This window comes from Ruditapes philippinarum, unplaced genomic scaffold (genome assembly GCF_026571515.1).
Source record: "Ruditapes philippinarum isolate M1 unplaced genomic scaffold, ASM2657151v2 ctg3605_1_1_1_1, whole genome shotgun sequence".
Taxonomy (NCBI): Eukaryota; Metazoa; Mollusca; class Bivalvia; order Venerida; family Veneridae; genus Ruditapes; species Ruditapes philippinarum.
The window spans coordinates 126376-147859 of record NW_026862108.1 but is presented as its reverse complement, the minus strand read 5'-3'; the positions used below and the strand labels follow the sequence as shown (position 1 = coordinate 147859).

General features: G+C 32.8%; 1 protein-coding gene across 16 annotated transcripts in view; it reads left to right on the top strand.

Annotated features, from left to right (window-relative positions):
- LOC132717962 (uncharacterized) overlaps positions 1 to 21210 on the top strand; it is a 33549-nt gene extending 12339 nt beyond the window's left edge. Inside the window, exons 5-17 of one of the 16 annotated variants that reach the window (XM_060701557.1) lie at positions 560 to 643; positions 802 to 885; positions 1044 to 1127; positions 1286 to 1369; positions 3483 to 3566; positions 3725 to 3808; positions 3967 to 4050; positions 4209 to 4292; positions 6201 to 6260; positions 7375 to 7417; positions 15808 to 15828; positions 17127 to 18669; positions 20468 to 21205. In XM_060701557.1, the coding sequence (XP_060557540.1) occupies positions 560 to 643; positions 802 to 885; positions 1044 to 1127; positions 1286 to 1369; positions 3483 to 3566; positions 3725 to 3808; positions 3967 to 4050; positions 4209 to 4292; positions 6201 to 6260; positions 7375 to 7417; positions 15808 to 15828; positions 17127 to 18669; positions 20468 to 20745 (2617 nt within the window). In that variant the 3' untranslated portion in view covers positions 20746 to 21205. Of the gene's footprint in view, positions 1 to 559; positions 644 to 801; positions 886 to 1043; positions 1128 to 1285; positions 1370 to 3482; positions 3567 to 3724; positions 3809 to 3966; positions 4051 to 4208; positions 4293 to 6200; positions 6261 to 7374; positions 7418 to 15807; positions 15829 to 17126; positions 18670 to 20467 lie in introns of all 16 variants that reach the window. The other 15 variants (XM_060701558.1, XM_060701564.1, XM_060701563.1 and 12 more) reach the window with 15 other exon arrangements.
- Positions 21211 to 21484: the final 274 nt, after the last annotated feature.

Genomic DNA, 21484 nt, shown 5'->3' with positions numbered 1-21484 from the left:
TCCAAACACAGCTTGAACCATCATTACTAGGATGTATGAAAATTCAGATTAGTTCCTGAATGTTGTCCTGGTTGTATTTTCAAGAGTACTGCATATATCATTTACAGTAATAAAAAAAAACTAATCAAGAGCTGTACCATGGTCTTCTATAGTTTCTGGCTCTATTTGGCATTTATGTTAATTTAGACATTGATTTATGCATTGACGTTCAGGAAAGAAAATAATATCCTTTAATCTTAAACTAAAGTAGACCTCACAAAGGTTGGCCATGTGTTCTATATTTAAGTAATATAAATTACGCCAAACACCGAACTGTAGGCTTCTTATTCAACTTAGACTTCGAAAAAATCATATGAATTAACATTTAAACATTGTCAAAAATCTTGTTTATAAAAGAGAGAATTTAAATTATACAATTAAATTAAATCGCTTAATAGTCATTTACAAAAATTAATTTATCATGCTCATTGCTCAAAAGGGCCCATTTAGGCCCAATATATTGTTTAACGTAGATTTGAAAAAAAAAATGTTTTAAATAAGATACAATATGTTGTTTCAGAGAAGACAGTGATACTGGAGAACTTGATGGTCAAGCCACTGATATATATGTAGAACATGCAAACAACACCCAACCTTTAATCAGGTAAATAACCTTTAATTTATACAACTTAGATCAATCTTTAATCATATAGTATCACTAAAAGAGTCATTTACAAAGCTCATTGCTCAAAAGGGTCCAATGTTTACATAGATTTGAAAAAAAAAATAATGTTTTAAATAAGATGCAATATCTTGTTTCAGAGAAGACAATGATACTGGAGAACTTGATGGTCAAGCCACTGATATATATGTAGAACATGAAAACAACACCCAACCTTTAATCAGGTAAATAACCTTTAATTTATACAACTTAGATCAATCTTTAATCATATAGTATCACTAAAAGAGTCATTTACAAAGCTCATTGCTCAAAAGGGCCCAATGTTTACATAGATTTGAAAAAAAAAATAATGTTTTAAATAAGATGCAATATGTTGTTTCAGAGAAGACAGTGATACTGGAGAACTTGATGGTCAAGCCACTGATATACATGTAGAACATGCAAACAACACTCAACCTTTAATCAGGTAAATAACCTTTAATTTATACAACTTAGATCAATCTTTAATCATATAGTATCACTAAAAGAATCATTTACAAAGCTCATTGCTCAAAAAGGCCCAATGTTTACATAGATTTGAAAAAAAAAATAATGTTTTAAATCAGATGCAATATCTTGTTTCAGAGAAGACAGTGATACTGGAGAACTTGATGGTCAAGCCACTGATATACATGTAGAACATGAAAACAACACCCAACCTTTAATCAGGTAAATAACCTTTAATTTATACAACTTAGATCAATCTTTAATCATATAGTATCACTAAAAGAGTCATTTACAAAGCTCATTGCTCAAAAGGGCCCAACGTTTACATAGATTTGAAAAAAAAAATGTTTTACAGGGCTATCGATTGACACGGGGATCCGGGTTTTGACTTGTGAAAATGGGGAAATGCACAAATTTGACACGTGATAAAATCTGCTCAAGAGTCAATTTGCTAGGGCTGGGTATTGATCAGAAATTTCCGATACGATACGCATTGCGATACAGACCAACGATACACAATACGTATTGACGATACAGTACAATGATGCTTCATTGTTAGGATGTACTTATTAAAAGTACTATTTACATTTTATAGATGCCCTGGTGAAATATTATTGAATCTTTCTTATATCTGTTTTAGATTTTGACTTTGTTAATGATGATATATAATACAGAGCAGGTGCATAGGTACCTTAATTAGTACATTTGAGGTAATATTTTGAAAATGACATGATGGTCCCTTTTTTAGATAAAACAATTATTTTGAAAAAAAAATTAAAAAGCTTTGTAGAGAAATAATTCAATGCAAAAATATAATTATGTAAATACTAGGAAAAGTTAACGCAGAAAATAATTAAAACATCACTATTTATTATGACAGGAGTCTAGTACTGTCTACAAGTCAACTGTTCTAAATTATAAGATCTTTATAATAAAATCAAATTTTTGTAGAATTTGAAATATATACGCTGAGAAAGTATTGGAACATTGAAAATTTTCTAACAAATCATGTTTTTTCTATCTTAAACGGTAAAATTACAATAAAAATATAAATATCATGTCATGATGTTGTGGTGTCGTAATCCGTAACGTACCGGGAAACGGTGTTTAGCTACATCTTCGCGCAGTCACATTTATTTAGTTAGCAAACTACATCTTGGAAAATCAATAAATTTGTTGGATTTATGTGTTCACAATATGTGTTTAAAAAATTACAAGTAAATGTTTGGTCTAATACAAACTACTGCTGACCTGAAAGTAATTTTTACCAGTGTTAGAAATAGGAGATTGAATGGCCGGATTAATTTTGACACGGATTTATCCGTCATTTTGTGTTTTGACATATTCGTTGTTCCATCTGAACTAATCAATGCAGCCTTTCAAATATTGATGAGGGCCTTCTTAACATTTACTTTAGAGAAAATTCCACACTTTTGACTTTTGTGCGGACATTTTAAAGACGATAGTTTTAATGTAAAGCCATCATGTTTATAAGTGTTATTAGGTTGTCTCCCTTTGTATCGGTATAGCTAAAACCCGATAACCGTACCGTATTGAAAAACGGAAAATCGATAAATACCGATTTACCGGTATATTGATCCAGCCCTACAATTTGCCACATGGGATTTTCAGCTATGCAATAATAATTACCTTTAATCCACCCCTAATTACCTATCAAATCCTACTTATGTTCAAATCTCACTCATTAAAAATGTCAACAGGCAGTATAAGCCGTGTATAAAATGCTTTACACACGGCAATTGTTTATACCCTGTGCACTGAAGCGCGACAATTCCGTGGCTGCAATTTGACAGTGCTAAAAATAGCTCTACACAACTGATAAGAATTACATACTTGAGGTGTCAATTATTGATTGCTTTTAAAAGTTTATAATACGTCTTTGATTTACTTGGAGTACCTGTGCATTTGTTATTTCTTTTTCCATTAAATATTCCAAGGTACATTTTGGTATTTAAAATTAATATGATATAGCATACCAGTAAAGATAAAATTTTTATATTTTATACATTTAATCAGAAAAGCTGCTGCTTATTTTATTCTTTCACAGAAAATCATTCTTTTTGTTTTATTTGGTTTTTTTAGGTGGAGGAGGGGGGGGGGGTATAGATTTTTTCTGTCAATTTAGACTTTGGAATCTCCAAAACTGACATCCAATACAGTCATTTTTGTAACATAAAGATGATTCATGTAGTCAAATGACACTAGAAAAAAATGATTTGACTCATGAATATTTTGGCCAAAGAGTCTTTGACTCGTAAAATTCTGACCCTACTGAGAGCCCTGGTTTTAAATAAGATGCAATATGTTGTTTCAGAGAAGACAGTGATACTGGAGAACTTGATGGTCAAGCCACTGATATATATGTAGAACATGCAAACAACACCCAACCTTTAATCAGGTAAATAACCTTTAATTTATACAACTTAGATCAATCTTTAATCATATAGTATCACTAAAAGAGTCATTTACAAAGCTCATTGCTCAAAAGGGTCCAATGTTTACATAGATTTGAAAAAAAAAATAATGTTTTAAATAAGATGCAATATCTTGTTTCAGAGAAGACAATGATACTGGAGAACTTGATGGTCAAGCCACTGATATACATGTAGAACATGCAAACAACACCCAACCTTTAATCAGGTAAATAACCTTTAATTTATACAACTTAGATCAATCTTAAATCATATAGTATCACTAAAAGAATCATTTACAAAGCTCATTGCTCAAAAGGGCCCAATGTTTACATAGATTTGAAAAAAAAAATAATGTTTTAAATAAGATGCAATATGTTGTTTCAGAGAAGACAGTGATACTGGAGAACTTGATGGTCAAGCCACTGATATATATGTAGAACATGAAAACAACACCCAACCTTTAATCAGGTAAATAACCTTTAATTTATACAACTTAGATCAATCTTAAATCATATAGTATCACTAAAAGAATCATTTACAAAGCTCATTGCTCAAAAGGGCCCAATGTTTACATAGATTTGAAAAAAAAAATAATGTTTTAAATCAGATACAATATCTTGTTTCAGAGAAGACAGTGATACTGGAGAACTTGATGGTCAAGCCACTGATATATATGTAGAACATGAAAACAACACCCAACCTTTAATCAGGTATACTTTTTTTCTTTTAAAGTAAATAAAATAGTCCTGGGGCCTTCATCTGAGAAGTTGGTCATTTTCTATTTTGTTAATTTTATGGTCAAAGACAGTCCTGAGTCTTATTGCTGATATGTTTATATATAACAAAATTGACAGAGGGGGATAAATCACTCCTTTATGACAGAACAGAGTATCTTTATATCTTTACACCAGCTAGGGCATAAAAATTGTTATTCAATTGTGTTTTTACACAGAGTGTTAAATTTATACAGATAGGATCAGATCAAAGTTGAATAGTATCACTTGTTGGTATAAAAGTAACACAAATCATGCTCAATAGGCTACATTTTATCAGATCAATAGTTACACACCTCCTCTATTGTTTGTGACAGGTCTATATTTTTCGGATAGACCTGTTTAAACAAAGGAAAGTCCGTTATGAGGTCTATCTTTTGCTCATGCACAGGTCTGTTCTAGTCAGACAGACCCAGTCATGAAATACACGTGGAAAAATAGACCTGCCGATGCGCCGGCAAAGAAAACATGAAAATTAAAAATTGAAATAAAATGTAAATGATTATCATAATGTTCCTGTTTTACAAAATCGTGATACATTTTCTAAACAAGATAATGTTTATTGAAGGCACTAAGCAATTATTCCAGCATCCCTATATCAAATCTTTGAATAAATATAATGGATAGCATATCAAAGTTAGGACACATTTAACATTTATTTAATCGCGTCATTTTTTTAAAGTAATAGTAATCTAAGTGGTTTTTCTGTCATTAAGTTCACAATAAAACAAAATGGACGCTTCAAGTTCATATTTATGAAACTATATAGCAGTTATCTCGGAATACTTATTACAATTTAAAAATGTTAATGTGGTTATAAGTAATTTAGTATAAAAAATTATGATGACGATCATATTCTATGCTAAAACATTTTATAATCTGCTTCTATATAAAATATAGTTTCACTTCATGTATCTCACACTTGCTAACAATGCTTATATGTAAGTCTTTCGTGGTCTGCTGGGTATCCGGACATTGCCCTTCGGACAGTTGCCCACTCGGAAGTTTGCCCTTTTTTGCAGTGTCGGTCATTTGCCCCCTCATATCTTTGAAAGGGGCGGATATTTGCCCCTCCCCCTCCCTGTTTTAATAATGTTAAAATATTTTATTGTTGAATTGTTTGCTACCAAAATTCATCCCTATTGTTGAAATTTCATTGTGCTTAAATACACAAAAACTCTCGTGCAAATTTGTGAAAGTCAAAATAGCATCCATAAATAAATTAACTATAATGTCTCCATTGGCATACACAGATCTATACTCAAGTTAACAAGTGACAAGACTTAGTCACAACAGCAAAAAAAAAAAGAGGACAAACGTCCGGGGTGGCAGCTGTCCGGGGACAAATGTCCTTGAATCTGCATTGTCTTATACCAAATACTATAAACATACTTATTCATTTTTAACAAACCTTCCATTACAGACCTATTCACTTTATTATTGACAAATTGCACATTAAGCTTTTTTGATTATTGTTTTGAAGGGAAAAGCAAAGTTAAATGCAAAATATATATTGTATTTCAGCAGAACGTTGATAAAGCTTACCTGTATATGCGTTGTGTTAAAAATAACATTTGTGCATTACATCAAATGCTTCTGATCACCCATTGCTCATGCCAATATAGTTTTACGGTGTGTAAGTTGGATATCGGCCTCGTACATCGATCTTTCTGTTTAGGAAAGACCTGGTCACGAATTTCATGAAAAACCTCGAGCGCTGCGGGCTCTCGGTGTCACATGAAATTCGTGACCAGATCTTCCCTGAACAGAAAGACCTCGTACTCGGTCGATATCCTATACTTAACCCATTAAACACTTGCTTAGAAATATTTTTATGTATTATAGAGACGACAACACAACAGAAATAGAGGAGGAAATTTCAGACAATGCTCAGCCTATAATCAGGTAATACAATAGTTCAGTGCAGTAAAAAGAATTTAGAAGATTTTTGATTGTTTCTGTGTATTATAAAAATATTTCATTGAGTGAACACCAGATGCATTATTTTCACAAATGAAGGGGTTGTTATTTTGGTCATTTCAATGTGAATAGACTGGAATATAATTCTCTGTTATATTTTATGAAAAAGTATGTAATGAATGCAGGGTTCGCACAGGTCTTGAAAAGTGCTTGAAAACTATCACTATCTTGAAAAGTGCTGGAATTGAGGTTGTCCTTGAAAAAGTGCTTAAAGAGGGCTTGATCTTGGAAAAAAATCCTTGAAAATCTCTGATTCTTGTAAAAATAACAGTGATCATGAATTAAATAAGAAAATTAAACCATTTTTGTTAAAAATGCAAAGGAAAACTTTACTGAAAATTTTTATTTACCCATACTTATTACTTATGTTATAAATGTTAATGAGTGAAAATCCTGGTTAAAATTTCCTTATAATGAAAAAAATGTAGATGCTTTTCCAAGTTGCTTCAAAGGTATCCATCAGTTATCATAATATGAAAAAGGCAAAGCCTCAAATATAAAGCCATCATGGCCCTCTTGTTTTGAATTTTGAAAATAATCATTAATATTTATGCATAACTAAGATGACCCATATTTAAACTTGAGGTAGAAACATCTTAACATTTTTTCTGACAAGCCTCAGTGATATTTTGTGTGAAAATGTTACCTCTTGAGTTTTAACATGTTTTTTTTTTATATTTGGGTGCGGTGACCAAGTTTTTGAGCCATAATGACCGAATTGCAAATAACTAAGCTCTAACACCTATATAAATTTATATACAGTAAGTGAACCTCAAGTTGGACCCAAAGTTGACCCAGAGGTCACTTTTGTATTTGGCCACAAGAGGATAATTTCTATGACCTACAAAACTGGGTTGGAGGACATATTGATAAAGAAATCTTGGAGAAAGATGCAGGACTCCCGCTGCACAAGAGACGTGCTACCATTTGTGCTCTGATGATGAGCTAAAAAGACTGAAATGGGTTTTTTTTAATATGCAGGTCTGTATCAACTAAGTAACCATTGTTTTATTGACTAATCTTACTTTTTTTGTTTCAGTGCTAGAGAAACTGATAACAGACAGAAAAATGTGAAAACAAAGGTAAGTTTATTTCCTTCAATTTTGTGTATAAGCATCTTCATGTAGACATCACAAAAATAGCCCTCAATGCAGTCATCTTTTTAAATAGATTTTATTTCATAAAAATTAGACTTTAAGAAAAATATATATTGTCTCTGATCACGGTTCTGATCCTATAATTTTCTTCCAAACAACATATTTTCTTTTTAAGCCATTCGTTTTAGCTCACCTGTCACAAAGTGACATGGGGAGCTTTTGGTATCGCTTTTTGTCCGGCGTCCATCCGCAAACTTTTACTTTAAACAACATCTCCTCGAACAGCTAAGCCAATTTCATTTTAACTTCACAGGAATGTTCCTTTGGTAGTGAACTTTAAAAATTGTTCTCATGCAGAACTGGTTGCCATGACAACGGAATAAAAAAAATCTTCTTTAAAAAATCACTAAAGAGCTAGGGCTTAAATATTTGACATCTAGAGTTTTGGTAGACAAGCGTCATTTACTTAAATTCTGGTGAAAATTGAAATAAGCTGATAAAATGGGATTTATGTCGTTTTTATGAGGTTACGCCGATGAACGTGAATTGTGCGTCGCGGTACCGCTGGAAAATGTGATTTTTTTTTTCTTATATGGTAAAGAATTATTACACAGGTTTTAAATGCCTTTTATTGGCGAATATTATCAAGTTATTTGTGACCCATAGTCAATGTATTTTCTTTGTGACTTATTAAGAAATATATAATAATTTGATATTGACAAACTTTCAGCATTTTGATTGCATATTGTAACTTAGTACAATCTGACAAGTGTTTCCTGATATAAAATTATTATTCGTGAACATGCTGCCCACGTCTGATCTTCTTAGAAAAATAAGAACAATAAACTTAGTTTACAAATAAATTGAAAACAATGGTAAAAAATTAACATAGTCTGTTAAAGGGTATATATTGTGTCTGATCATAATTCAAGGGATTTTAAAATAATTCAGAGCTCCAGATAATTTTTTTCGCCAAGGGGTTTTTACCCCTCAAAATTTAGAGTGAGGGGTAAAATGCAAATTCAGAAAAACTTAAGGGGTAAAATCTGTCAAAAAAGCATTTTGCATTTTTTATAAACAAATTAAACTTATTGTTGTGTTTGTTTGTTTGTTTATTTTCTTTTTTTAGAAAAACCTTTACAAATTAAATACTGATTTAATGTGAAACAATACAAAACATGCCATGTAAAGTCAGACTTCCAGAGTATACTGGAACTCAAGTTTAGGATACACAGCAAAATTATCAGGGCTTCCATTTTCAAAATTTGGAAGTCAAAGACTTCAAAATCTCTGATATTGGAAGTCACATTATATAGGTAAAGAAGGAAAGTATTGATTTTTGGAAGTCACAGGCCACTTGAAGGAGTAAAAGACTCCCAAACTTCCACTAGTGGAAGCCCTCAAGTTATTTTATTTTCTAGGAGTCAATATTTTTCATTCTTTATTTTTGTTGGCATGTACCTTATCATGTACTCCAGTTTGAACAATTATAGTTGAAATTAGAATTAAAGAAACATAAACAAGATTTTTTTTATCTTTCCTTAAAAAAAATTATTGGTCTGAGAGAAAATTGTCCGTAACTGTAGACTGGGTACGAAAATATTGAGTACAAAACTGCAGGTGAATAACATGTTATTTTGTTAAAGTTAAAGAAATTTTATTAAAATATATTTTTGTTTATATTGAGTATGTCAATAGATGCCTAAACAAACTTAATACTGTGTTAACTCCTACGATGATTATCTGGCACAAATTTCATCAATAATTTCACAGGTTGATAAATCTACGGGAGTTACCTCCCTTCTGTATTTCCTGCTACTTTCGTTTTTAACATGCGTTGTTGACAACAGAATTTTTTGTTTTCAATGCAATTAAGGTAGCTCGCTACTTTCCGACCGAAATTTGACAACATCTCAGATCTTGATGATTTTTTGTATGCAAACATATAGATATGTGAGCTTTACTTCTGCAGTATTATTTTATAAATAAACAGCGTTACTATGACGTCAAAGCGCCCTCTATCGGTGGCGGCGAAACTGCGTCTTTTTTTCAGTAAACCAATCTGTTCTTATCAATTTTCATCCGATTTCCTTCGTTTTAATTTTATAGTGTTCAGTAAATGTATGTCTTTGTAATGATATCTTTCTTTAACATTTGCTTAATTGTCTGCGATTCTACGTCATTTTTCTCTACATTCTGACGTCCATATCTGATGCAAATACCGCGCGATATCGCAATAAAGATTGTGTAATAAAAAAAAATCAACACGGTGAACTTTGCTATAATTTTTCGAGCGTGTAGTGAGAAAGTGAAGGAAAATATTTATGCAATAAAAATATAGGGTCAACGCGTAAGATATTTTGCTATTACTGTTTTAAAATAAAGGGAATGTAACGTAATGGTTTTGGTGGCGTTAATAGACGTTGGAGTTCAAAAAATAATACCAAATAACAATTTTCTTACGTCAAACATTACGATTGTAAGTATAAACAACACAGGAACTTGATGAAATGTATATTTTTTAAATTGTTGATTATTTTCTCATTGAAAGCATGCGCTAGAACAGCAAATTTACAATGTTTAATCTTAAATACGTTTCTAATTTGCAGGACGCAGTCTCATACATCTTTTAATTTTTATTTTATATTTTGATGTTTGTCATGAAAGAGTGAAAAGTGTTATATTATTATGCCACCGCAGCATCTGCGATGCGGTGGCATATAGCGATTCACCTGTGTGTGCGTGTGTTTGTGTGTGTGTTTGTGTGTGTGTTATATAGATTATATAGTGAACTTAAAAAATCTTCTTGTGAAAAACCACTAGTCCAATTTCAACCAAACTTGGCAGGATTGTTCCTTTGGTGAAGGGCTTCCAAAGTTGTTCAAAGAATTTCATTCCATGCAGAAATCTGGTTGCCATGGCAACCAAAAGGAATTATAAGAATTAATTAAAAAAATCTTCTTGTAAAGACCCAAAAGGCCTAGAGCTTAGATATTTTGCATAAGGCATTGTCTGGTAGACCTCTAACAAGATTGTTCAAATTAAAGCCCTGGGGTCAAAATTGGCCCCGCCCGAGGGTCATTGATTTTCACAATGTACATATAGTAAAAACTTAAAATACCTTCTTGTAAAAACCCAAAAGGCCTAGAGCTTAGATATTTTGCATAAGGCATCTTCTGGTAGACCCTTACCAAGATTGTTCAAATTATAGCCCTTGGGTCAAAATCGGCCCCGCCCCGGGTCATTGATTTTCACTATATGTACATATTAAACTTAAAACACCTTCTTGTAAAGACCCAAAAGGCCTAGAGCTTATATATTTTGCATAAGGGATTGCCTGGTATACCTCTACCCAGATTGTTCAAATTATAGCCCTGGGTCAAAATCAGCCCCGCCCCGGGGGTCATTGGTTTTCCTTTTATGTATATAGTAAAAACTTTTAGTAAAAAACTTCAAAAACAATTCTTCTAGCAATTGACAAATGCTAGAGGTTAGATATTTGCATGAAACATTGTGTAGTAAACCTCTAGCAAGATTGTTCAATTATAGCCCTGGGGTCAAAATTGGCCCCGCCCCCGAGGGTCATTGATTTCAATATATACATATAGTAAAAAATAAAATAAATCTTATTGTCTTAAGGTACAAGGCTAAGAGCTTTAATATTTGTTAAATTATATCATCTGAAGGTACTCTACAAAAGTTATTCAAAGTTTGCCTCTTGTGTCAAAATTAGCCCCGCCCCCTGGTGGCCATAGGTTTTCCGTATATGTATATAGTACAAACTTAAAAAATCATCTTCTCTAAATTTACAAAGGCTAGAGTTAAGATATTTTGCATGAAACATTGTGTAGTGAACCTCTGGCAAGATTGTTCCAATTATAGCCCTGGGGTCAATATTGGTTCCGCCCCGGGGGTCATTGATTTTCATTATGTACATAATAGTGAAAAAATAAAAAATATTTTTGTCTGAAGGTACAAGGCATAGAGCTTTGATGTATGATATATAATATTATTTATAGGTCCTCTACCAAAGTTGTTCAAAATTTTCCCCTGGTGTCAAATTTGGCCCTGTCTGGGGGGCAGTGATTCTCATTATGTACACATAGTAAAAACAGAAAATAAAACAAATGTTTTCTGAATGGGAGAAAGCTATAGCTTAGATATTTGACTTGAAATGTTGTTTGGTGGACCTGTATCAAAATTGTTTTAAATTAAACCCTTGGGTCAAAATTATGCCTTGCCCAAGGGGACAGTGACCTACTTTCTTGTCCTTTAATGTACAGCAATGACATTTTGACCATGTGCACAGTTTTAGTTGTAAAATTGAACTTTGATATCAGGTGACCTAGATTTTGATGATGTGACCTACTTTCTTGTCCTTTGGTGTACAGCTATGAAATTTGAACCATGCGGTGGCATAGCATTTTTCTCAAATGCAATCTTGTTATATGAATTAACTAGTTTCAGCGCAAAAAAATAAGATTCACATATTGCTGTATGAATGAAGTAAGAATATTAGGTCGCTTAGCTTATACCCGTTAGAATATTTATTTTACGTTACATTCAGCTTTTAAACACTTTCATAAAATCACATAAAGGCAGACGAAACTCGGTCAAAACACATCGTAAAAATGCAATTAAAATAGATATGCATACAAATGTGAAATAAGTGATAAATTAAATTCAGAAATAATATTCAAATATACAAGAAACAAAAACATTTATTTTTGCTTACCATTTTTAAGTATGTGCAATACATATATTATATAATTATAATCTAATTTAAATGTCATAATTAGTAAATGACAAACTATAAAACTTTTTGGAACTCGGATTTACGTATACCTACTTACCGCTTTTTCATTACAGTATAACAAAGCGGCCCCCAAAATATTATTTATTTCTAAAGGGCTCCACTACATTTTACCTCTGTAGAGCAACCGCTCTAGGCAACAAAGGTCATTTCTCTGTAGATGTTATACTGTATATTTTAATTAAATACAAAATATAATTATTAACTAACTTGTGCAACTTCTGTTACCACTGAATACGAATAATGTATTATGTTGACGTTATCGTGTTCATTTTTAATACAATACAGTTTGCTTTAAAACAAAAATAGAAAAAAAAAACACACACAAAAAAACACACAAAAAAACGAAAGCACACACCAAAAACACGTGTTTATTATGTAAACAATAAAGTGGACTTCTGCCTTATTAAGGGAGATCATAATCAGGTTTTTAACTTTGAATATTCTGTAATCGGAAAGTGGTCTTACGCTGAATTCGGAGGGCATGAATTCGAGACACGATTGCGTATTGTACTAATAGATTATCCTTTAGAATTGTTTACTGTGTATGAAATGTTTCAAGGTCCACCTCGGACTCCTGTCATTTATTTCCGTAGAGAAGTTGATACTGTGAGAAACACTGGTTTTGTTAAATTCCCTCGGCTATAATTGAAATACTGTTGAAACCCAATATTAAAAAAATAAGAAGATATAAAACATAAAATGCATAGTTCATTATTTTCATAGGCTCTACATAGCTCTGTATTATGTGCAGACAAAAACGAGCTTCTCCGAAAACCATATTCACACAAATTGAGGATCCTACATGATCGTCTTCAATACAAGGGAATCTGTATTAATTTTAATATGCAAAATTATCCGCTTATGAACATACAAAATAAATCAACGGATCTTTTGCCTCGAATCGAGAAATGATCGCGGCTTCAGGTCGCCTCAAAGATGCGCTAGTAAACGCATACCGCGAGTCAGGAGTTTTAAATAAATAAGAATATCTGTAATTATGTGAAATGCGTGAGAAATTCAAGCCATAGCATGATAAATCTGAGTCTCACGCTTAGTGCAGGGATATTATTTACTAGTATTTAGCTGCGAGAGAAAATAGAATAACTGATGGCTGTTAATAAATGAGCCGTGTCACGACAAAACCAACATAATGGGTTTGCGACCAGCATGGATCCAGACCAGCCTGCGCATCCGCGCAGTCTGATCAGGATCCATACTGTTCGCTTTTAAACATTTTAATAAGTAGAGAAACTGATAGCGAACAGAATGGATCCTGATCAGACTGCGCGGATGCGCAGGCTGGTCTGGATCCATGCTGGTCGCAAACGCACTGTGTTGGTTTTGTCGTGACGCGGCTCAAATAAATTTTTATACGAGTAGAAAAGTTTTAAAATAAATGTCTGCTAGATTTATATAATTAAGACTACCAGTGAAACATGACTTACCTACAAATCTTTGTTACTTCGAGTTAATCATACATTTTTAAAACGTAAATTTGATTCATTTCCTACTAACTGATATATACAATTCGAAATTGTTACATACGTATGATAACATGGAAGTTTATATAGTACCGAGATACTATGGAGGCTATTCGTTGCCAAAATTCCAGCCTTGTTGATCTGAGTTGAACAGTTTGTTAATGGAAAAAATACAATTGTATTTCTTTGTATGTAAACTCCAATGTTGACATGATGACACCGCGACTGCACCAGCCTTTTCATTCTTTTTTTTCTGACATTCTTTGCAAAATTTATGTTTGTATTATTTCCACTTAGGTGGCCTTTTAATTATATCTTTCAATATTCTGAATTGTCTTTCAGTCCTCGAGGTATTTATAACATTCGTTTCAGTTTTTTAGAGATTGATACACACTTTTGCAGACAGTCATACCCTGATTTGTTGTACATGTATATAATTGAAGTTGTTCATCGAAATGCGGGCACCTGACAGGACTTTTAAAAGAACATTTTACGGAATATGTCTAAATACAATTGTTGTTGATGGTTTTTACACATTTTAATTCCAGTCAGTATACTATTCATCGGAAAAGTCGTGACAATTTCCTTGAGAAAATATTTGACGTCACCAAAATCATTACGTTTTACTCATCCTTTATCTTATATTAAAATAGTAATAGCAAAATATCTTACGCGTTGACCCTATATTTTTATTGCATAAATATTTTCTTTCATGACTTCACTACATGTTAAAAAAATTATAGCAAAATTCACCGTGTGGATTTTTTGTTATTTTACAATCTTTATTGCGATATCGCGCGATATTTGTATTATAAATGGACGTCAGAATGTAGAGAAAAATGACGTAGAATCGCAGAGTATTAAGCAAATGTTAAAGAAAGACATTATTTCAAAGACATACATTTACTGAACATTATAAAATTAAAACGAAGGAAATCGGATGAAAATTAATAAGAACAGACCGGTTTATTGATAAAAAAGACGCAATTTCGCCGCCATCGATAGAGGGCGCTTTGACGTCATAGTAACGCTGTTTATTTGTAAAATAATGCTGCAGAAGTAAAGCCTACATATCTATATTTATATACACCAAAAATCATCAAGATCTGAAATATTGTCAAATTTCGGTCGGAAAGTAGCGACCCTAAATGGAAATATACTGTATTTTATGCTCAAAACATTTTCTTTCTACATATCAAATGTTTACACTTCTATTCTTTTACGCATAAATTTTGACATACGAGCGTATTTTCATTTTGTTGTGCATAACTGTGACGCACGAATTTTGAAAGTGATGCGTATTTTAGATTTTCTATGCGTATTTTACGCTTATACGCACGCTATCTGGAGCTCTGATAACTTGGCGCAAATAGTCACAATAATAAGACGATATGTCAAGTACAACACCTGCACCCCTACCTCCAAGGTCAAACTTAGAGGTCAAAAGTTAACAGAGTCTGTTATATTGTATATTTTGTGTACTGTCCATTACTTCTTCATAGATCAAGGGATTTTGAAAATACTTGGCACAAATAGTCACAATGATAAGATGATATGTCATGTGTAACACCAGTGTCCCTACCTCCTAGGTCAAGGTCACATGTAGAGGTCAAAGATTAACATAGTCTGTTGGAGGGTATATTTTGTGTCCCATCTATAACTTCTTCATAGTTCAAGGGATTTCGATCCATACCTCAATCTTTTAAAATAGCACAATTTTATGCTTCATATGAAACTTCCCCTAGGCAGGGACGTTGGTAACTCTGTTACAAATTCTTGTTAATCCTACCCCAGGGGCCTATGTACAGGTGAGCAATTTCAGGGCCATCATGGCCCTCTTGTTTAAATATAATACAATTTTATACTATTTTGATTTGAATTTAAAGACAAGTAGTCAGATATTAATTATGTAGATATTTAGTCAATTTGAGTAATTTTTGTAGAGGACCTCTATCTGATGACCTACTGACAGGATTATAGTGTTTATATATATTGATTATAAATGTATGCCACTGCAACTGATTTAAATGTGTATAATTGAATAAGCTTTTATCAAAACTGTATGTTATTTATTTCAGAAACCTGACCGCTTCTGTATTCAGGGCACTCGTTTGGCCATTTTTGGGGCCGAATATCGGCCCCATTCCCCTCTCAAAATCATATGGTTTTTTCCCCTATTTCAGTAAAAAATTCCCCTAAAAAAAAAATTGTAGTGTTAATGTTTGATATTTAAGAAAAAGGTGATGTTTTGATTTCATTCAAATAAAATATATTTCTGTTTAACTTTCAATGGATTGAATTTGTCAACAACGCTGTATGTTAAAACCGAAAGTAGCAGGAAGTGAAAAATGTACTGTACAGAAGGGAGGTAACTCCCGTAAAATTATTGACAAAATTAATTTGGCAGATTATCATCGTAAGAGTTTACCTTATATTCAATTTGTTTAGAGAATAGATATACATTGTCTTACTTCTGCTAGAAAATAAACAAAACTGTTTTAATTTCTGTCAGTAATTGTTGGAAAAAACGTATTTCTCTTGCAGTTTTGTACTCAAATATTTTCGTACCAAATATTTTCATACCCAGTTTTACAGTTACATAAAATTTCCTCTGAAACCAATACCTTTCTTAGAAAAGGCATAAAGCTTTCTTGTTTGTTTTAATTCTTATTTCCATTCTCATTGTTATAATTGTTACATTCTAAAGAACAGGCAAAAATATGTAGAAAATAGTTTAAGAACTGACCAGTGCACATTGCAAAATAGTGTGATACATTTTTACATTAAAAATTAAGAAATCATTAATGACTATAATAGGAAATAACTTTGCTGTGTTTCCATAACTTGGGTACATACCCTTGCCAAGGAAAGTCTGCCTTTCCAGAGCTTGTTGCACTGAATCAATATTTTTTGTACAAGTTTAAAAAAACAACAAAACAACAAAAGCAACTGTCAGTTTTAATTTTTTATTATAAAAAATGCATTATGCTTGTTATAGATTTTAATTTAACCCTTATGTTTATCAGAATTTGCATTTTACCCCTCACTCTAGAATTTGAGGGGTATAAAACCCTTGGCCAAAAACATATATCTGGAGCTCTGATTGATGTCTGAGTCAGTCAAGTGCAATAAGAAAACAATAAAGAAAACAGTGTCAGAGATAGCCTACTTCAAGAATAACTTCATGTTATATGTTTTATTTGTTAGGTCTATGGTAATAAATTAACTAGCTATTGTAAGTAATGGTAGGAAATAGTGCCAAGAGTTAGTGTAAAACCTAAATTTAAAGAACTAATATATGACTTAAAATTCCCCTTTTTGTCATAAAATGACGCAAAATTCCCCTTCCTGAGGGTATGGGTACCTGTCCCCAAAAGTTGTCTAGTGCCCTGGTATTTATTGTAAGGAAATAGTAAAAAATGGCAAGCTAAAAAGACATATCACAAGAAAACATGCGAAAGTCCCAGAAGTTATGAACATATTACAGAAGGAAAATAGAATTCAGAATCAGTTTTTTGATGAAAAGAAAAAGGAAGGAATATCAGAGTATAATCTCAAGTTAATGTCAGAAAACAAGAACCCAGCAATGCGAGAAAGAAAACCGGTCTCTGAAGATAAACTCAGAACATGTGCTGAGTGTAAAGGGTATTACTCAAACAAATACTTTTACAAACACAAGTGCAAAAGTGATAAACCTTATGCAATCAAACCAGCCTTGCTTCAGAAAGTAAAAAAAAGCAAAATGGACAATGACAGTGAATTCCAGAATATCTTGAACAGATTTGTTGATGGAGAGGTGGGCAATCTAATTCGAAACAATAATATACTACAGATTATAGGCTACAAGCATTTTAATATGCGAAGACATGAAGAAGGGAAGGGTGATGAAGTTAGGAAAGTCGTCATGTCTGATATGAGAGAACTTGCAAGACTGTACTTAACATTTTCAGAGATTATTGGTGAGCAAAAAGCAATTGAAGAAATGTTTACCAGAGAACATTTACAAGACCTTGCTGATGCCATTGAAAAAATGGTTACAAGAAAAGACAAGACTGAAAAGTATGGATTAAAATTGCTATTAGATGCAGTCATTTTAAGATCAATAAAAACTTTGATGGGCTATTTTTCAGAAACAATGCAGGATGAAAAGAAGAAAATACTCAAAGTGTATCTAGAAGCATACAGATACAAATCCAGTGAACTTTATCCAAAGGCGCGACAAACATGTGTCAAACAGTCTATGAAAAAGTCAAGAAGACCAGAAAACTTGCCATGTGAGAAAAATCTCCAAAAGCTTCAAGACTATATTCACATCAACATTGAAAAAACTGTGCAAAACTTTCATATAAAAGACTATAAACTTTTAAGAACATTAGTAGTGTCAAGGCTAACATTGTTTAATGCTAGACGCGGAGAGGAGGCCCCTCGTATGTTGTTAAATGAATGGGAGGCTGCTGAAAACAATGTGTGGCTTCCCGATGAGCAGATACAGAAGATCACTGATGATGCAGAAAAATTTCTTGTAGGACAATATAAACTTTGCTACATTTTAGGCAAGGGTAAGAAGTTTGTGCCAGTGTTGATCCCAAATGATATTGTTCTTGGTATTAGATTGCTGGTGAAAGAAAGGGCAAACTACAACATTTGTGAGAACAACAATTTTGTGTTTGCAACTGCAAAAAGAACTTCTCATTGTTCTGGGTGGCATGCACTCAGTGAAGTTTGCTCTGCAGCTGGGGTGGAAATACCAATAACTGCAACAGGGATGAGACACAGACTGTCTACGATATATGCTTCTCTCAATATGCCAGCAGACCAGAAGAAAATCTTCCTGGAGCATATGGGCCATGAGGAACATATTAACAGGGACAACTACCAATGCCCCCGTGGTGTCCAAGCAGTGAAGGTGATGGGCAGAATTTTGAAGACTGTAGAGCAAGGTACATTAACATTTCACCATAACTTTACAAGGGTTACTTGGAAAGTTTGTAGACTCGTCAAATAGAATCAAAACTTGAAGCAGAATACATGCTTATAGATTTAAATTAAAACCCAACATTCTAAAATCAGATAAGTCATATGAACATAGCAAAAAATATTTATGGAACAAATATCAGTTCTAACTGTTAATCTATTGTTGTCCATTTTTCAATTTTTGATTAAAATTAGGGTTGCATACTTTTTGGTATGATTGTGATACTGATGAAACATTGCGGTTTTTGTAACGAGTCTCATCGGACTACTTTTTCTGGTCTTTATATTTATTTTTATTAAAATATATGTCATAGCCAAGTCAATTCTTTTGCTGCAAAAAACATTTAAATCTATGTCAATATGAAAAGTATTCCAATATGACAGTCTACAAACTTTCCTGACAGCCTTCCTAACTACAGTCCGACCCGGTTATTCAACAACCCTTTATTGGAATACCCGGCATTATCCGAAGTAGATCGGCGGTCCCGTTTTTATCTCTATATAAATACGAGCGTATTATTCGAAATGCATTATCTGAATACCTCCTATTTTTCGAAGTAAAATTTCGGTCCCGATTATACAATTATGACAGAATTTCACACCTATTATTCTAAGCTAGCCTAATTATTATTCCAAGTCAGACTAATTTGCGCAGATCCACTCGCTGACTGGTCGACTTGTGAAAAACATCAATAGTCATGCATGTATTTAGACAATCGTGATAATAGCTCTTTTTGTGTTCTTTAATCAACTTTAATTACCGAAAATGAAAAGCAATGCTCCGTGACCGATTTTGTAACTGTTGTTGCTTGAAGATGACAGCAATATTTTTCATACATACCGTATATGTTAATTTGTCAAAACATCCAAAACACTACATAAGAGCCTTTTTCCTAATGGAAAATACCAGAGTTTAGCTGTAAATACCGTAGCGACAACACGGCCATTATCAAGGTTTGCGCGAAACGAAACTATACATAATGTAGAATAAAATGCAAGTATTTATGTCTTCAATGTCAATACAATAATTTTTACGCATGTTTTCTTTAATATTTATTTTTCTCAATTGATTACAGGATGTAAATGTGTTGTAAACTGTAGTTTTGCTACGATTTGTCAAAGTGGAGTAGTTTTCGTCTATCACAATATATGGATTTTGATTATTCGAACCCATCGATTATTCGAAGTAGATATTCAGTCCTAGGCACTTCGAATAAAAGGGGTTGGACTGTATTTCATTATAAATTGAAATGGGCCTTTTGGTGTTGCTTCTTTGTTATTCAGAAAATAATTAGAAAACAAACCAAACTTGAGTGTTCAGCGTCTGTGTATATACCGTGTTTATAGAATGTAAAACAACAAGACACACTGTTTTTCACTTATGCAAATCCAGAACAGTTTCTACTTGGCATAGCACTTATTATTTTCACATTTGCTATATTGTCTCTATGTTTTATTTTATGTGTTAGAGGTGAGCTTTTGTGGTGGCCATTGTCTGTCCATCCATCAGTGGGTCAACAAGTTCTTTGAACTTCTTCTTCTAAACCATCTGGCCAATATTTTTTTAAATTTTGCAAGGCTGTTCCTTCCTTAGTGAAATCTTCAAAAGTATTTGCCTAAAAGCTCAAGGCTTTTGTATTTGTATTAAAGGTATGGGTTAGCCCCACTGTGACTGTTTGAGCTTTTTTCGGGTGAGCGATTAGGAGCCCTGAATTACCTCGTACTTTTCTCAAAGTATTATTTTGAATTGATTTATTTATGAAGGCTCGTCTTCTACCCTCCTTGTGGATGATCTGTCTTCCAACCCCCTTATGGATGATCTGTCTTCCACCCTCCTTGTTGATGATTCATCTTCCACTGCCCTTGTAGATGATCCTGTTGACATGGAGCAAGCAGATGCCCAAGATGGAGACAAAGACCAAAGTAAGGCATTGAAGCATATTTTATATATATTTGTGTGTGTTGGGTTTATTTACCCTCGCCACCGGTATAAAACAATATGGGCGAGCATATGCTTCATTTATTACAGGGAAAAAACTTAATTTAGTTAATATCTGCGTATATGACTAGTGAGTACAATATTTCCTGTCCCAAATATGCAAATAATTGCAGTAGATGGAGCCGGAAAAAGGTGGGATTATATCCCACACTTAGATTAAAAAGCTGTATTTAAAATTTAAACTTAAATTAAAAAGTGGGGAAGACGTTTATACATGTACGCCTTTTATATTTGGAACAAAAAAAACCCTTATAACTATGTTTATTGACTGCTTAATTTATTGCAAATCATATTTAAAGTGTTTAAACTAGTTTTGAAGGGGGGAAGACGCTTATACGCGTACGCCTTCCTATAACAGGCCAACGCAGTAAATCACTGTAAATCTTTGTTTTTAAAACTTTATTTCAGACACGAAAAGGTTTAATAATATAAACCTTAGCAATACGCCTGAGAACATAGCCTGTACCTTTCAATTCGGCCATCATATAATATAACTTCTTCTCCTTAGGGAGAACAATGCAGAAACGAATTTTGACAGATAGCGCCGAACCACGTTTAATAGGTGAATTTTGATTGGCCGAAAAATTATGCAATTTGTATAGCTGATTTAGAAGAAATGAAAAGATATGATTGGTCGTTACTAAACAGATTTCATTGGCACATTTACTATCCGATTTTGCTGTTTAGCTTGAAGAATTTTGTGATCTAAACCAAGTTGTCTGTGTATTGACATTTCTGCACTGTCTCCCGTAAAGTAGGGGTAAATAAGTATAACAGTCTAT